This window comes from Amblyomma maculatum, chromosome 6 (assembly GCF_055883805.1).
Source record: "Amblyomma maculatum isolate TAMU_Amacu chromosome 6, ASM5588380v1, whole genome shotgun sequence".
NCBI classification, from domain to species: domain Eukaryota; kingdom Metazoa; phylum Arthropoda; class Arachnida; order Ixodida; family Ixodidae; genus Amblyomma; species Amblyomma maculatum.
This window is the reverse complement of record NC_139349.1, coordinates 81,662,081-81,679,883: the sequence shown is the minus strand read 5'-3', so window position 1 is coordinate 81,679,883 and position 17,803 is coordinate 81,662,081. Positions and strand designations below refer to the sequence as shown.

The window sequence follows — 17,803 nt, the reverse complement described above, 5'->3', positions numbered from 1 at the left end:
GGTGGGTGGGTGGGTGGGTGGGTGGGTGGGTGGGTGGGTGGGTGGATGGATGGATGGATGGATGGATGGATGGATGGATGGATGGATGGATGGATGGATGGATGGATGGATGGATGGAACGTTATTTTAACAAAGGAGTTTGGGGGACTCTGTCCATCGTCTATGCGGGTATTCAGAAGGGTATTTCGCCCTCCCGTGGGGTTAATGTATTCACTCTTATTAAAAAAAAATAGATAGTGACCTAATTCCTTGCGGCACCCTTTCAGCTTTTTGCTAACCGCGGTAGCATCCATTAAGCCATTATGAAAAATAAAAATGCGTTCAAAGTTCACAAACTGCTCATAATGAGAAGCCAATCCTTGCTGATGCCAAGTATTGCCGTGTAGGAGAATTAAAAAAAAAAATAAAAAATAAGAAAAATTAAATAGAAAGTTAGACCATTAAAAAACTGACAGAACATTGGCCGTATTGGTGAAACGCTATCGCGTCATACCCTTAACGGCGGAGCTTGTGTCCCCATAATTTTTGTTTGTTTGTTGTATTTGTACCGATTCTTTCCTCATCGCCGTAAAAATAAATTTTATTTGCGGACTAAAAAGCGCTTGTGTCATAGTCTTCTCACTGTCGTCGTACCGGACCAAAACTGAAGAGAGGACGTTCACCGCGAAGGGTTTCTGAAAGGTGTTTGCTCAATAGACTGGCGAGATTCCGCGCGTTAACTTTCCGCCGACCGCGCAGTCAGTAGGTACCACTAGGACGACAAAGCAGCGTCGCAGTCGCGAACGTAAAGGTCGGAATGCGGCCTCAGCCTTGTGAGGAGGCGGAAAACGCACAGACTATCAGGAAGTAGTCGCGTCTGGTTTGTTTTCTAGGCGCCGTTGTTGCAGGTAACGGCGCTTGCTGTTTGCATTCCCTTCTGAGCGGCCTTTCGCGTGTCACTATTTGTGAGGAGGGAGGGAAGGCATTTTAGAATGATATGATCGGTGACATCCAATGTTTCATGGTTCACAGTGATGTCACTCGTTAAGTATAGGCTTATAGTGTTAGGATCGCTATTGACAACGTGTGGTTATCCGAATACCGTCAGGCGTTGTTGAATTTTGTCTCGCATCCAAGATGTACCGCCTGCGCTGCGAGGAATGTAACTATACTCCGTTTCATACATCAAGTGCAACACTGCCAAAGCTACAACTCTTGTTTGCGCTCTCCGCATCCGCAATGAAAAATAGTGCCTGCTCTTGACGAGAGCAAATAATAGTTATTTTGTCTGCAAGCTTAATACGTCTTACATTTGCTATCAACTTCATAAAGAGCACCTTTTTTAAGGAGAAAGGATCGGATTCGGTGAATTTGTATGTTTTTATGTCATTTTCGTTCGTGTCGCGTTTTCGCTGCCCCGCAACCTTGCCAGCTGTGCCGCTAGATGGCGCTGGCTGTGCCCTCCGCGCTGCGCATCAAATGGTTCTTCGGTGCGCAGTTTTTCTATAAGATCCGCACTGCGAAGATGTCTAGGCACGTGAAGCAAGTTTTTGTAAACGTGTATGCTGGGAATAGAGTCCGTTTCCGCAAGAACTACTCTGCCACAAAACGAGCGTGTAGTGATACGCCTCCATTTTTTTTTCTTGCGGACTACTTACGTAGCTTTCGCTGCGTTGCGCCTGATGTATGAAACGGAGTATAGATCGTTGGAAATTGTTACACCATAATTGTGCGAGATAAACGGGCAGAATTTTAGCAGTGAAGCAACCGCAAAGTGGGGTTCGAAAAGGCAGCGTATTTTTTTCTTTTTCGTGTCAGTATACGTTTGCCTATTCTCCTGCTCAGTTTTTTTATTCTTTTTGTGACTATTTCAGGGGCTTGGATCTGATGTACCGGCTGTCGCACCTGTTAGTGCCCGTGCTGGGCTTCACCACGACCGTGATCTCGAGCGTTGTCGTCAGCCTGTTCACAGGTGTGATGCCCTCCTTCACTTCTTGACCAGTTGGGGAACTCTTCCGAAACACGCATGCTTCCTCATTTTTGTTTGTTTCGTAATGACTAGTGGGTGCAAACTTTTGGTGTTTTAGCTCGTGGAACGTTTGAGTGTTGCGTTCTCGCTATGGCCTATGCATCTTTGCTGTACAAAGGGCAATGTGCACAAGTCGCTACTTCCATCTGAGGCTATCCTTGCTACTCCTAATGTCGCCCACTCGCATTTCACCTAACTGAGCCCAGCCTTCAAGCGGGACACGGCGCTTAATATTTGCCACCGCACTTAGCTACTCTAACCTTTCTGCCTAACCGTCAGCCAGGCGGATAACTACACCAAGTCCTTCCTCGCAGCAGTAAGCGAATCCTGACACTGATGAAGTTGTTGCTCTTGGTTACTCTATAAAAAATAAAACGTCAGCAGTTAGTAACTATGGGCTGTAGTATGGGGCTTGTATATTTCTCCTCTGAACAGTAAACGAATTCGATTCTGGGTTTTGAACAGTACTAAACAAGTCTGGAGCATCGAAATTCTTGAGCTTATGATTTGATGATGGTCCGATGGTTTGCTTTTTATTTAGGCAACAAGAAAAGCTTTAACAGCAGTCTTCTTCCTGTCACCGGAAAATTCTGTGTGGCGATTGCTGCAGGTTTGAGTTGTATCCAAATACTGTAACCTAATCAAGCTTAACGAAACGGGATCAGACAGATTACAGGCAATGATTACCTGTGTAGCCTACGTTGGACGCCGAAGAGTGAAAATAACTTTCCTAATTGGTCGATGTGACAGGTCGACTATACGTTTTTAGAGCTTAAAGCTTGAGCGACTGAAAGGTACGACCCTTGTGACGGTTAGTAGTATTGTCCCTATAAAAATCCCGGGCACCTTTTGTTGAACGAGCGTGCTGCCGTCGCATTTTGCGTGCAGGGATGAACCGCGGAGTCACCCACGACCCGGAGCTGTTTGCACGATGCGTCGCCAGGCGCCTGGCATTGCCTGGAGACAAAGAAGCCGGGAAGGTACGTCATGGAGGGAGAAGATTCGCTTCTTGTCTTTATCGCAGAGGTGTTCAGCTGAAACCAGGTCCTTTCTGAACTTATCGTGGCGCCAGCCTTCGAAGATTGCTGTTCATCTACTTCCCTGGCGATGTATTGCCTCGACTTTCGGCCCTCTCATCGACCGAACGCCGTCCTCCACCACCGTGGTGGCAAACAACGTGATCGCCGCAAGCAAGCAGCGATGCGATGCAGCTAATTATTATAGCCATACATAGCGCAGTCGCTCCGAAGGGCGTCTGCTTCTCCAGCACCGTTTATGGGAGCCATGGCTCAACCCGCCGCTCTGGCTCAATGGTCGAATGCTCGGCTTCTGAATCGGAGTACCCAGTTCCAAACTCAACCGCCGGCGACTACTCTGGCACTTTCAAAGAAATCGTCAGTTACTAATAATCTGGTTATAGCCATTACCACCGCCCATGTAAATACCTCTCAGTGCGGATGAGGGGTCCACGAGGAGTAGAATTGGTCTGGGTATCGGTCGTGTTGAAGTGCAGGGTATGGAGCAATCCGAGTCTGCAGGCGTTGCCACTGCGGCCTGCAATATGGTGAGGGCTGGGATTGGGGTGTATATTCTCTCCTTTAATTCCGGTAGAGCGAGGTAATATCACGGAAGGAGCGGGCGCTCCCCGCTCTGTAGAGGGGACTCGTCTCCTCTCGCCCTGAATGTAAGACCTCTAGCTAGGGAAATAACCTCCTCGTTGCCAAGGAGGCTGGCTTGCGCTGGCATCCAGATGAGGTATAGCCTTGCCTGAAGCACGCTTGTATCTTCGTCGCAAATGTGTCATCATTGCGAGCACCTGTTAATCCTTAGTTAAAACATTTGCCCACCACACGTCAAACTTGTCAAGGTCATTTTATGCCACAATTTGGCCTTGAATTACAGGTGGCTGTGGCTGTAGAAAGATGGAAAAGGATAATGCACGGGCCTGCTACTGGCTCTGTAGCATAGCCACCTCCGCTGCCTTGTGCGGACAGAAGAGCGAGAGAGAGAGAGAAGAAACCTTTATTTAACCGGATAGTTATATAGGGCCGAGTTACATTGCCCTACTGGATGGCCAGCAGGTCAAGCCTGTTGGCGACCTCATGTTGAAGAGAGAAAGTGAAGAAAAAAATTGCCCACTATTACGTTACTTAATGCGAAATTTGAGCGCAGCTTGTCGGCTGTTTCACCTTTTCGATAGATTGAGGCAAATATTTCGAGCAAGACACGTATGCACAATTGCAGACAACTTTTTTTAATTTTTCACACGTCTTCCATCAAGAAACACTCCACCAACAGTTCTTGGCTGTTATGAAAGAAGCTTTGTAATCGGAGAAAAGAAGAGAGCAATTGAGTTATCGGAAGGTTGCGGGAAGCAGTGCGTTGGCCCATAGGAACATTGCGCGACGAACGGATAGCGCTGACGCCGCTAGCGAGTGAAGCGAATGAGAAAGGGATGCACGCACCGTGATCCGCTGACAGCGAAACGGCGTTTTGGCAACCGGAGAGCACCCTCGCCGCCACACAGGAAGAGGGGGAACCCCTCCCCCTCTTTCTGCATGGCGGCGATGGTGTTCTACGCAGTCACGTTGTCTTGACTCGCTAGCGACGGCAACGGCATCAGTCAGTCGCTGCTAGCGCGGCCTCCGGCGACTCCCCCCCCCCCCCCCCTCCTTTTCTTGTGTTCTACGGTTGCTGCGCGCCCTCCTGCCCCCGTCGTTCGCAGCTGAGTGTGCCCCTTCCTCTCTTCCTGCGAGGCTCCGGTTGCCGAAGCGCCGGCTCGAACTGGGGAGATGAAAAGGGGACAAAGCTGGTTACGAGGCCGACGCGATCGACGCCGACGGCGACGACGACGCGCAACCCAGGAACGGGCGCCATAGAGCTGCGCTCTAAATGAAGAGGGGGAGAAAGACGCGCACCGCAACAGCCGTCGTCCACCACCTAAGCGGTGGCGGGTGCAATGACGGCCTACAACAGATAAAATGTCGGTGGTAGGCTAGCCCCCGCCGCAAGCGGCGTTGATTTACCAGTCCCAGCCCCGTAGGGCCAGGAACAGCGAACCTTCACCACCTCCCCATTGAATTACAGGTGCTGCTGTAGGCAGGTATAGATGCCGTGGGGAGGAGGAGTGACCTCCATACGCACGCCGTTCTCAGAGTGGTCCCAACATAACTAGGAGTAACGCAAGCGGGCGCCAGATTTGGTGGGCCCCACACAGTGGCTGCTAATAGCGGGCCACTGCCATTTCCTGAGCCAGCTCTCTTTCATTCCTCCTTTCTCTCTTTATGGAGTTGTTCAGATGTCCACCCAAATGTGTGACAGATACTGCACCTTTCCCTTCCTCTGGACAAATTTGCAATTTTACTAGTGAAGACATAAACCACTGCAGTTTACCACAGTGAACACAAAGCGGTGTTCGTAATCGTTTCAGCTTGAAGCTATCAATGAAATTGACATTGAAACGAGCCGTGCGTCTTATATCAACGGATGTATCGCTTGAAACTCGGTTCAGCAGCGTTGAATCCATTTAGTTTTCTTGTTTTACAGCCACGTTGTGCGAAGCTTATGACCTTCCTAAGGGTCTCTCTAGGGAACGAAGGTTGGTCATATTCACGCTTTAAAGGGAAGGATATCAGAAAAATGTAGTACGTGACTCTTTCCGCATGTGTCCGACATTCGTTGCCGAGTAAACTGCTTTTCAGAATTTTCCCTCCCCTCGATTGAAACTCGATTGCTACGCCATGGCCTAGATTGAGTGTGTGATCACTGTTCTCAAGGAATGGTGATGGGGCGTAGCATTTAAAATCCGCGTGGAGGAATATTTCTCTACATCAGCGCAGTGTGCCTGCAAGAACTGCCGGCGGTGGCGATACCTGTGCTTCATTTAATGGGCTGCAATTTCAGTGAAATGTCAGTCATCACTGTTAGAATCTGACATTGTATCAATGCAGGCCAACTAATTTTCTCATGTGGCCCTATAAGTGCGTTAGAGTAGCATTGTCTTAAGATCTTCCCTACGAATGAAAACAGGTTGTACAGTCTCAAAAGTTGAGAGCCCAAAGGGTCTGCTTCCAAGCCGCGTAGTAGCACTCCTTCAGCATTCGTGTTAGTTCTTGACATTGGAGGGAGCTGGGCAGCGAACCTTTTTTGCATTCAGGAGCGTTAGAATGCCGGGGACGCACTAAGAACAGAACGATGTGGCCCTGAAAGCAAATCTTCTAGGCTCTGAACTTTTGACAAAGACTGTACATCCTACGAAAGAGTGTCGCCCCACCCTTCAATCACACCGCGTTGATGCTAACTGGTGTCGCTCGGATCATCACGATTCATTGAAGGTAGGGCGCGCATTTCGATGCGTTTTCCAGTCACCATGCATGTAAGTTTAAAGCACGCGTTTTGGATTCCAGGTTAAACCCACAGCCATGAAGGAGGCGGCCCCAGTAAGTAGCGCTTAGAAATGCGTAAGTCACTCGCACGTAGTCGCCTAGCAACAAGGCGTTACAGTGCCGCCGCGCTGCACATAGGGAAACAGCACAGGGGAACTTCAGCCTCTGCATTACAGTATTTACGTTCTTGTAAAAATTGAGGGGAAATCATTTGGAGTCCTGAGTGGCTAGTTGTGAAACGGTTCTTCGAAAAGCTGGCGCTCCATAGTTCGTCAAGAACAGAATTAATTCTTTAGACTAGTAGTGTCGTAAGGCCTTCCCTCCATATGAAAACAATGTCTCCCGAGGACTTTTGACTCAACTTGTGCAGTGCATCGCAATAAAGAGTGCCGTCACACCCTTCAATCACTCGGTGGTAATGCTAATTGGTATCGCGCGGATCATCACAATTGATTGCAAGTCGATGCGCATTTCGATGTGCTTTGCAGTGACTATGCACATAAGCTGAAAGTGCTCGTTAGGGTTCCAGGCTGCATCTGTAATGGTCGAGGAGTCGGCCCCAGTAAGTGGAGAACGTTTAGAAATGCGTTGCGTATACCTCAATCGCGCGTGGTCGCCTAGCAACAAGGCATTGCAGCGCGTTTCGCCGCACACAAGGAAACGGCACAGGAGAATTTGAGCCTACGCATTACTTACGTTCTAGTAAAATTATGTGAAAATAATTTGGATTCCCGACTAAAGCTTCTGTGCGGGCTGTCGATGACACGATTCTTTGATCTGCGGACGCTGCATACTTCATTACATACAGAATAAGTTCTTTATGGTAGCAGTTGTGTAAAGGCTTCCCTCCGTTTGAAAACAATGTGGCCCGAAGGGTTTTGACTTAGGTTGTACAGCACATCCTAGGAAGGAGTACCGCCACAACCTTCAATCACTCCGCGGTGATGCTAACGTGTAGCGCAGATCATAACAATTGATTGCAAGTAGATGCGTGCTTTGCAGTGACCGTGCACGCTAGCTGAAAGTGCGCGTTTGGATTCCAGATTGCATCCGCAGTGGATAAGAAGGCGGTCCCAGTAAGTAGGATAACGCTCAGAAATGCTGGCGTAATTCACTTTTACGTAGTCGCCTAGCAAAATATTAAGGCGTTGTATTGCGTCTCGCTACACGGAAGAACTTGAGCCCATGCATTATTTAGGCTCTTGTAAAATTGAGTAAAATATTTTGGAGCCCTGAGTAAAACTTGCGTGCAAGCTAATTGATGACACCATACTCTGCGTGAGCTGCTGGCTCTGCATAGTTAATCGCGTACACAACGAGTTCTCCAAGGTAGAAGTGTCGTAAGGGGTTACCTACAGATGAAAATGATGTGGCCCGAAGAAGTTTAACTTTGGTTGTGTAGTATATCCTAGGAAAGAACACCGCCACACCCTTCAATCTCTCCTCGGTGACGCTAACGTGTAGCTCGGATCATCACAATTGTAGATGTGCATTTTGAGGCGCTTTGAAGTGACCGTACATGTAAGCTGAAAGCGTGCGTTTGGATTACAGGTTGCATCCTCAACGTTCGAGGAGGCAGCCCCAGTAAGTAGGATAACGCTTAGAAATGCTTGCGTAAGTCGCTCGCACGTGGTCGCCTAGCAACAAGGCGTAGCACTGCGTCTCGCTACACATAAGGAAACAACACGGAATAATTTGAACCTATGCATTATTTACGTTCTTGTAAAATTGAATAAAATATTTTGGAGCCCTGAGTAAAACTTGCGTGCAAGATAGCTGATGACACCATACTCTGAACTTTTGGCCATGCATAGTTTATGGCCTACACAATAAGTTCTCTAGAGTAGAAGTGTCGTAAGGGTTTCCTACAGGTGAAAACAATGTGGCCCGAAGGCTTTCGACTTTGGTTGTAAATCCTATTAAAGAATACCGTCACTACCTTCAATCACTCCGCGGTGATGCTAACGTGTCGCGCAGATCATCACAATAGATTGCAAGTAGATGCGCATTTCGAGGCGCTTTGAAGTGACCGTGCACGTAAGTTGAAAGCGTGCGTTTGGATTACAGGTTGCATCTTCAACGGCCGAGGAGGCAGCTCCAGTAAGTAGGATAACGCTTAGAAATGCTTGCGGAAGTCACTCGCACCTAGTCGCCTAGCAACAAGGCGTTGCAGTGCGTCTCGCTGCACATAGGGAAACAACACAGAACTTTAGCCTATGCATTATTTATGTTCTTGTAAAATTGAGTAAAAAAAAAAAAAATGGCAGTGGCTTAGCTCAGCTATGCCAAGATATACGTAGCGAGAGGTACGTTTGCCTGGCTGAGTTTGTTGTGGTCAATTATGTTCAGCAATGAGAGACATTGGGCATACGCATCTCTTATTCATTTTGCTTGACAGAGACGAAGACTGCCCAATGATCTGGAAAGTAGCACGCAGCGGTCTCAATTTTGTCTATGCAGTATTTCGATTTGGTAGAGCAAAGTCTAATACGTTGGGTTAGTCACCAGCGTCAAGTTCATTTGGTGTCACAGTTTCTCGCATACACTTGACATGTATCCTAAAGGATTATTAACAAAGTTTGCTTCAAATGTCCGGGTCGCAGATGCACTTTCGGAAACTCGAATGAAGTGATCAGTCACACGGCGTGCCTTCAGATCATCTTTTGCTGACTATAGTTGACCAAACTCTTCCATAGGCCATTCTCAGCGGTTATGCCGTGTTTATTACGCTCGGCAGTCTGGCATCACAGTCGTTCGCACACGTCACACGCAAAGCCAGATGGGTTGTTCGTCAAGTCCGCTTCAAAAGTGCGCGTGGCACTGGAACTTTCACTCAACTTGATCACGTGGTCATTCAAGCGACGACACTTCACGTCCTCTGCTTCAAACGTCTCCATCTCTTCGCTCCGGTTTTCCAGTAGGGCAAGGGCACGCCACTGTTTCCCCTCCATGTCCTGGCGTCTGCGCTTGGCGATGTGCTCTTCTCTCTACTTCGGCGTCTTCGCATCTCTCTTGGCCTTGCGCCGCTCGTTCTTCCTTGCCTCGGCGGCTAACTACCAGGCCTCAACCTCGGGGTCCGATGACTCGAGTTTTTCCCGTCTTCTACGCCGCGCAGCGTCGGCCTGCTCTCCTTGTTTTGCGTGACGATGATTGCCGCCGTATCACCCCTAGGTTGTGCAGTACATCCTAGGAAATAATACCGCCACACCCTTCAATCACTCCGCGGTGATTCTAACGTGTAGCGCGGATCATCACAATTGATTGCAAGTAGATGCACATTTCGATGCGTTTTGAAGTGACCGTGCACCTAAGCTAAAAGCGTGCGCTTGGATTACAGGTTGCATCCGCAACGGCCGAGGAGGTAGCCCCAGTAAGTAGGATAACGCTTAGAAATGCGTTCCGTAAGTCACTCGCACGTGGTCACCTAGCAACAAGGTGTTACAGTACGTCTCGCTGCACATAGGGAAACAGCACATGAGAACTTCAGCCTATACATTACAGTATAAAATTGATGAAAAATAATTTGGAGTAAAGTTTGCATACGGGCTAGTTTTGACGCTATTGTCTGAACTACTGACGCTGCATAGTTCGTCACGTACACGATAAATTCTTAGACTAGCAGCGTCGTAAGGCCGTCCCTCCATATGAAAGCAATGGCCCGGAGAATTTTAACTTAACTAATTGTGCAGTACACCCTAAGAAAGAGTGCCGTCACACCCTTCAATCACTGAGCGGTGATGCTAACTGGTGTCGCGCGGATCATCACAACTGATTGCAAGTAGATGCGCATTTCGATGCGCTTTGCAGTGACCGTACACGTAAGCTGAGAGCTCGCGTTTGAATTCCAGGTTGCATTCCCAGCCGTGAAGGAGGCGGCCTCAGTAAGTATAGACGAATGCTGAGAAATGCGTTGCGTAAGTCACTCGCACGTGGTCGCCTAGCAACAAGGCATTGCAGTGCGTCTGGCTGCACATAGGGAAATAGCACAGGAGAGCGTGAGCCTACGCGTTACTTACGTTCTTGTAAAAGTGAGGTAAAGTCATTTGGATTTCCGACTAAAGCTTGCGTGCGGGCTAGTTGATGACACAATTCTCTGATCTGCAGGCGATGCATAATTTGTCACGTACAGAATACGTGCTTCCCTCCTTATGAAAACAACGTGGCCCGAAGACGTTTGACTAAATGTTGTACAGTAGATCCCATAGGAAAGAGTGCCATATACCCTTCAGTCACTCCTCGGTGATGCTGACTGGTGCCATGCAGGTTATCAGAATGGATAGCAAGTAGGTGAGTATTTCGATGCGCTTTGCGTTGACCGTGCATGTAAGTTGAGAGGAGTTATTTTGAAATCTTTTAATGCTCAAAAGAAAGCTTGGGAGTCTGGAGAACCTGCTATTTGTCGGTATTCTTCGTCCGTGACACCACGTGGTGCGGCCCCGTTTCGCGTCCGTTTTGTCATAGCACTTTGGGCCCCCGTAGGATGTGTTGTCGGACTAGTTGTTGCAGTACTTCAGAGATGATATAGTTGCGCGGAAAAAAGACACACATAAAACAAGCTACAGGGCGAGCGGTCGTCCTGTATCCTGTCTTGTGTGCGTCTTTTTTCGCGCAACTATTCATATGTCTTAACTTTGGGCCTTCAATGTGGATCAGTTGAGGAGGGCAGTCTCTCATTCCTCTCGAATATGGGTGCGGCGAATGCGAGTATTCTGAGCATATGCCCACACCATGTGGTGGACATGGCAGGTTTCTCCACAGTGCGGGCAACGCCAATTGGTGCTGGGATCAAAGTGTTTGGGTACGGCAGGACAGAGAAGAGTTCCTATTTGTAGGCCCCACAGAATTCACGCCTGTGCCTTATTCGGCCATTTGGCAGATGCCGGGTAGGGGCAGTGGCTGTCGCAGTAATCATTTACGATTCTACGGAACCGCAGAAGCGGTCGATGAGCCTCTGAGCCAGTAGAACTAGGGTGAGGAGCCGATGTTTGAGCACTCGGGCAACCGCATCAGCGATCTCATTACCTCCTAGACCCTGGTGGCGAGGAGCCCCGATGATGCTATGTTGTATCGGCGGAAACCAGTCTTAGAATCTGGGAGGCAGGAGGTGAAATTTCCCCTGCCAGACAATGTTCTAATGTCCGACGGGAGTCTGTGATAACTGTCTTTGATTCTGGATTCGCGGCAGCGAGAGCTATTGCAGCTTCTTCCGCTGGCGTTAAATTTGGGGCCCGAAATTATCTCCCGTCGACGTTCATTCCGTGGTGGACAGCAGCCGTGTAGAGTCCCGCGGGCGACGGCCTTGTGATATCCACATAGTAGACGCCTTGTCTAGATCAATATTGCCTCTCAAGCGCAAAATCCCACGCTATTCTGCCTTCGTGTGATGTCGAGTCCATGTTACGCAAGAGAGGAGTGACCCAGAGAATATGGCGCCACAGCTCTGGGATGTTATCCGTCCCCTCTGGTGTGCACATGTGTTGTAATCGGTCTAGCAGGCGGCACCCAGGAGCCGTCTGCGAGAGCCGCTTATAATGCTTCACAAGGCGGCTTCCCGCAACTACTGATAGGAGTTTCCCCTAAAGCAGTGCTCCCGTCTTCCTGTTTGGTGGTGCGTAGGTACGGCGCGGCGTAGATGATCCAGCTACACAGTGACATAATACGACCCACTGCCATGCAGCACAATGACAAGGTCATCGTCATCCTCGCTCTTAAGTGGGCGCTTGACAATGCTAAAGATGCTATCATTCTGTCTAACTTGAACACCGCCGACTGCGAACCGAAAGTCTTCGCATATATCAGATACTTTTCTCTCGGTGCGTCAGGCATTCCTGATCGATGACGAACGATTGAAATAAATTTGTGCAATTACTGGTTTTCGGTATCGAAACTCGGCCCTCTGCTTGCCGAACACCATGCATGTTATGTGGCTACACATAGGTCAAAGGTTTGTTTGTCCAGACATGTTAGAAGGACTAGAGAATATATATGTGTGTGTGCGTGCGTGCGTGTGTGTGTGCGTGCGTGCGACGTAGTCACATGTGTATGCGTACTGCAGTGGCGCACAGTAAAATAAAAAAAGAGGAAAGCGCGCTATTGCGTTTCGCTATAAACCTTAAGTGACCTCGAAGTTTGTAATGTAGTGTTTGTGAACTGTGTGCTGTATGTCAGACACAGCACCCAGTCAGCCTGCTGTCCTCTCCTCAAAACCATCGCCTCCTCCGCTTCCAAGACTAAGCGTGACCGAGCTCCAGCATCCGACTCGTACCGCGCCTTTTCTGTCTCTATAAAGCTCCTGACTAGCATTTCTTCTTGTATCTACACCCATGTAGTATATCGAGGCTTCAGATGTCGCTGACAACGTTGGCTGACCTGTTTACTGCTGCGCATCGCATCACCCGTTATAGTAATAAATGTCTGTGTGCGAAATAACATAGCTGTGTGAGGACTATCCACCCACCCATTTCGCGCGCTATGGTCACTGAAGGATATCAAATTCTTGACATCACGTATGGTATGTACCTGTGACCTGTCTGCTTCACCTTTACAGATTACAGGCAACCATGATATCTCTCGGGACGTTAGAAGCTGGCGCTAAATGATACCGTGTATTATGCAAACAAGCCATTATTTCAGTCGCAGTTTGGATCACAGTATTCACTGAATACTCACAGTTTCTTTTCTGTTCTTTTTATATCTGTTTTTATGTCAGGTGATGGTCGTCAACCATGCCTTCAGCAGCGATGGCAACGTCTCGGACCACCATGACGTCAGCAACGGGTCGATCCCTTCCAAACATAGTGCAAGCACGAACTTGTAACCACTGCCTCCACGTAGTGCCAAGCTCCTTCATTCCTTTTCCACGCGAGCTCGCCAACATTTCCAATGAAGGAGCGGACGATTCTCATAATTTTAGAGCAGCTGTCACATTAGGTGCACCTCTTCTGGACTGAGCTGTGATCTTCATAAGACGCCTTTTTTTCCTTCGCTAACATTGCCTAAATGATGGACCATACTCTGTTTGACCGTATGCCACACTTTTTTGTATAAGGCGGATGAGTCATTGGCATCAGCATGCTGGGTTTATGAGGAATTGTATTTTGTGCTCCCAGGACCCGATAGCATTTGTCATGCTAAATTAGGCAGCTTCTGGCTTTTCTACGTTCATGACTGTCACATTTTGTCTCTTGTGAAGTAATTTTGTGTGCTGAGCATTATTAATCCTCAACTTGTCTATATATGTTCATTGTATCAGAAATTTTAATGAGTTCAGTGTTCTCACATCTTATTGTTTTGTCCATTGTGATGCCTCTGTACTTCCACAGCACTACGACACCATTGCAGCACGTGCAAATCCCTTTGTTATTTATACGATTGTAAAAAAATAGAATAGCATTTAAATAAGATCGAATACATTAATCTAAACTAGTTCAGCTGGCAGAATTGAAATGCCGTGCGACGTTTTGCGGTTGATAGCGGACATGTAACATAGAGTAGCTGGATGCAAATAGTTAAGGGAAAGTAGTGCTGGGGTGAAGCGAGTACTTTTGACGACTATTAACCATTGACCTTGTAGCACAGTGGCCAGCAAGCATTGTACACGGCACTTCTCACACATCTTTGGCCTGACTTATATTCATTATTTGGTGTTCCCTAAACTTTGAACTTCCATGTTGTTGGCTTCGTGGCATCAGCAGTCACTGATATGACAGCTTAGATCAATGTGTCTCAAATTGGGATCCGCGAAACCCACGGCCACAAAAAAGAAAAGAAAGATCGCGCCATAGCTCTGTTCTGGCTATATACATTTTTTTTTGGGGTGTAAAGACGACTTTAGTTTTTCAAAGGGAAAGAAACGGGAGAGGAGTGCAGGAACGGAGAGCGCACGCGCGCGAGAGAGAGAGTCTACGGCGTTTGGCTCATGGCTGCACTGCTGGAACGGGACTGCAATCCAAAGCCTCCCAGGTGTCCGACGAGCGAGCAGTGCGATGTTGGAAAGAGTCGAATCCCGTCTAGTGGCATGCATACCGGTGCCAACGCGTCGCCTCTTCTTTACATATCCTCTGCAAGCCGTGCGTCGCTGACTTAATCCGGTCCGCAATTTTAGAGGCCAGTTAGCCTTATCTCAGTGGCACTGAAAGCTGGTGCTGTTTTGGTGCACGACTGTGCAATCATGTAAGCAAAACAAAATACTTCTGTTGTCCAAACGAGCAAATTTTGGCACCACTGTGGAAATGTCGCGATGCAGAGTTTATATCTCATCATGTCTTTGTTGTGTTCGCCGCAAGTGATTAGCGGGACACTCTTCTCACCATTCAGCTACTATTGCGTGGTGGCAGAGTTGAGGAACAGCTGCCACAGCCTGCACTGCTTTTGGGACTGCGAACCACTGGTATGCATACGCGGCCTCCGAAATTGCACCACAGCCTGTTGCTATTATGTGCTGCGATTTCTGGGGCTGTGATGCGTGTTGGTGGTTCTTACAACATTTGTCACGGCCTTATTGCTGCTCAAAATTTGTGAAGAGTTTCTGTTCGTTGAGCGGGTGCTAATTGTGAAACTTATTCAAAGTAGAATAATTTATTATGCAACTGCGTAAAATCCTCATTGGACTGAAAATCTGATGTTAGTTTTTTTTTTTTTTTCTTTTTTTTTCAAGCTTGTCGCGCATTAGCTGATTGCCCTATCCGGGATGTGACGTCACAGCTCTAGTGATGGGGTGACCGCGTGCAGCTAGCGCTGGGCAAGAGCCGAGGTCGCTGAGTGGGTGTTGTAGAGTGACATCACGCACCACGTGATCGATGGAGGGAGGTGGCGGCTCCGCTCGGCCGTGTGCGGACGGGCCAAGGTCTCCATTGGCATGGAGTAAAAGCAGGACCATCGCGTGCTGTGGAAACTGCCCATTCACTAACTGTTTCGCTGAATCTGTATGCTGATGCATTCTCACACGCAATGGTGATTAAGTGTGTCTGTAAATTTTTGTTTCGCACAGTGTACTTATATAGCCTTGCAGTAAGCGTTATTTTTCATGCATTTATGAGTACTGCTTTGCTACCTGACCAGAAGCGATGAATACAATCGTGAAACTAGTAAATTGTTCTGTTAATGCTGCCAGGTAGGAAATGAGACTTACAAGCATTGTTGATGCTTGGCTACTTGTTTTTTTTTTTTTTATTTGTTCTTCGTGGCATTTATTTCTGTGGCATTTCGTTCGCACATAATTCCCTTCACGACCATATGTGCTCAACTGCGCGAAAGCTGCAGTATGGCAGCGTTTTGAAGTAGCAGTTAACCAATATGTTCTGGCTGCTAGTACTCATTGTACTGCTGATCTGTTGTACATATCGCTTTTTTTATATGACAAGAACCTACAGTGATACATGCTTGTTTCTTGAGCATTGTTTTAAAAGACGCACCAGCTTTATCTTTTTATCTTTCTGCTCTGTGAGCGACTTATCGCGCATTTTACATTTCTGGGATATTACTCGCTTCTGAGGTATGCACGTGGCGTACGTGCAATATATCGGCAAAGCTTGTTTTGTTTTTGTTTTTTTGCCTACTATGTGCTCGAAACTGTTGCCTGTTAAACAAGGCTAAAAGAAAGATAAATTTATTGTGATATGTATTCTCATTCATGAGGTGGCTGACCAAACACTTGTTACGAATCGTTCTTTTCGGCAATATTAAATCCTCACCTCAGCATTGCAGCCTGGAGTTTCTGGCCACAGTTTCTATTGGTCGTGTCGCACCTCTCTCATCTTTAGTCAATAAATGCTAAAGGAGAAGGAGGGGCGGGGATGCGATAACCTTTTTTGACGCGGCGCCGCGGTCGGGTTCGTATCCGGGTACTCTGGTTCAGTAATCGAGATTTTTAATTTAGTTAAATAATTAATTACTTAATTATTCATTAATTAGTATTTGTTTTTCGACTATGGCTAGCCATTAATTAGTATATATACATTTTTTTACTATGGCTCGCTCGAGCTTTCTAGCCGTCGTTACCGACCAGGAGCTAAATAAAAAAGCAATAGGCCCAAAGTGGTTCCGAAGCATTCTTCGATTGACGGCGGACAGCGTTTTAAAAACGTAAAAAAGTAGTCCTATACATGCAGCTCCCCATCCAGGCTCCTGGGCAACGAGACGTATCAGATGTCGAAGCGGCGCCATCGCTGGAAATCGAATGTGATCGCAGCACACGTGGGGTGATGCACCTGGACGGTTTTCATCACGATCACATGGTGCACGACGAAGCCGGCGGCGCAAGACACTCAGCGTACGCGTATCACCGCATCACTTCGTCTATTACGCGCCTGTCTCACCAGATTCATTCGAACTTCCCTGACACTACGCTGCGCTAGTTTATTATATGTGTTACAATTATGAAGTTACGCAATAATAATTTCCTGGTCTATCCTTGCGTTTTCATATTACACACGCAGTGACACATCGCGAAATCCGTGGTAAAAAGTGGGGTTGCTTCTGCTGCTTTCGCAATTCCCAAATTGTCCGGAGGTACTGCGATCACTACACGTCGAAGATGTCTGACCTCTCCAGAAGTGAAGAATTCCGCTCGCGCTTTCTGATCATAAACCCGATAGCGTTTAAGACCGTCTGCAACTTACGCGTACTCTCTATGTTCGGCATATCTGCCATGACAGAGAATAGAACAAGTTGGTATATAGTCTTGAGAAAACAAAAGCGCTAAAGACACGTGCACAAAAGGGACACAGCGCTATCATGCGTATCTATTTCGTCACGCATTAGTGAAACACGTTTAGCCTATAGCGGCGAGAGTGGAGGTGTCGTACCTTTGAAGCCGCGTCTTCCCGCCTTTATATATATATATATATATATATACCCAGTCGGAAAAATCTACAGAACAGTTTCTGATGTTACGACAGAATTTCTGTGCGGTTTTTGACGGGAAACATGTGACAACAGAACATTCTGTAGTAACATCAGAAATTTCTGTAGTTACAACAGAAAAGTGCTACAGACAACAGAAATATACTACAGAAAAACTACCGAACTACAGAAAAGTACTACAGAACTACAGAAAAATCGGATGGCTGCGACAGAACTACAGGATATTTTGTCGTAGTTTTGACACAGTTCTGTAGTCTTTTCCGACTGAGTGTATATATATATATATATATATATATTGTGAAAGAGGGCTAGGTTGAGACGGCAAGGTCGTGACGGCAAGGCCAGCGATGCCTTGTCTCGATGACAAAACCCAGGCGCGTGCCGGCGCCGGCGCCGCGGGACGATGATGATGGTATGTACAAATGAAAGAGGAAGATCATGGCATGTACAAATTAAAGAACGTCCACGGAAGGCTCACACAATCTGCCCGGGGGGTCGGAAGCGGCCAGTCTGGCCGCTCCTAACTAACCGATGCATCGCGGCGCAC

The 17,803-nt window shown here is 47.6% G+C and overlaps 1 protein-coding gene across 1 annotated transcript in view; it reads left to right on the top strand.

Annotated features, from left to right (window-relative positions):
* The window catches only part of LOC146186105 (sodium-coupled monocarboxylate transporter 2-like), a 125,436-nt gene extending 110,393 nt beyond the window's left edge, over nucleotides 1-15,043 (top strand). The window contains exons 14-16 of the mRNA XM_084607038.1: nucleotides 1,854-1,951; nucleotides 2,897-2,988; nucleotides 13,103-15,043. Coding sequence (XP_084463164.1) covers nucleotides 1,854-1,951; nucleotides 2,897-2,988; nucleotides 13,103-13,210 — 298 coding nt within the window. The 3' untranslated portion in view covers nucleotides 13,211-15,043. The remainder of the gene's footprint in view (nucleotides 1-1,853; nucleotides 1,952-2,896; nucleotides 2,989-13,102) is intronic.
* Nucleotides 15,044-17,803: the final 2,760 nt, after the last annotated feature.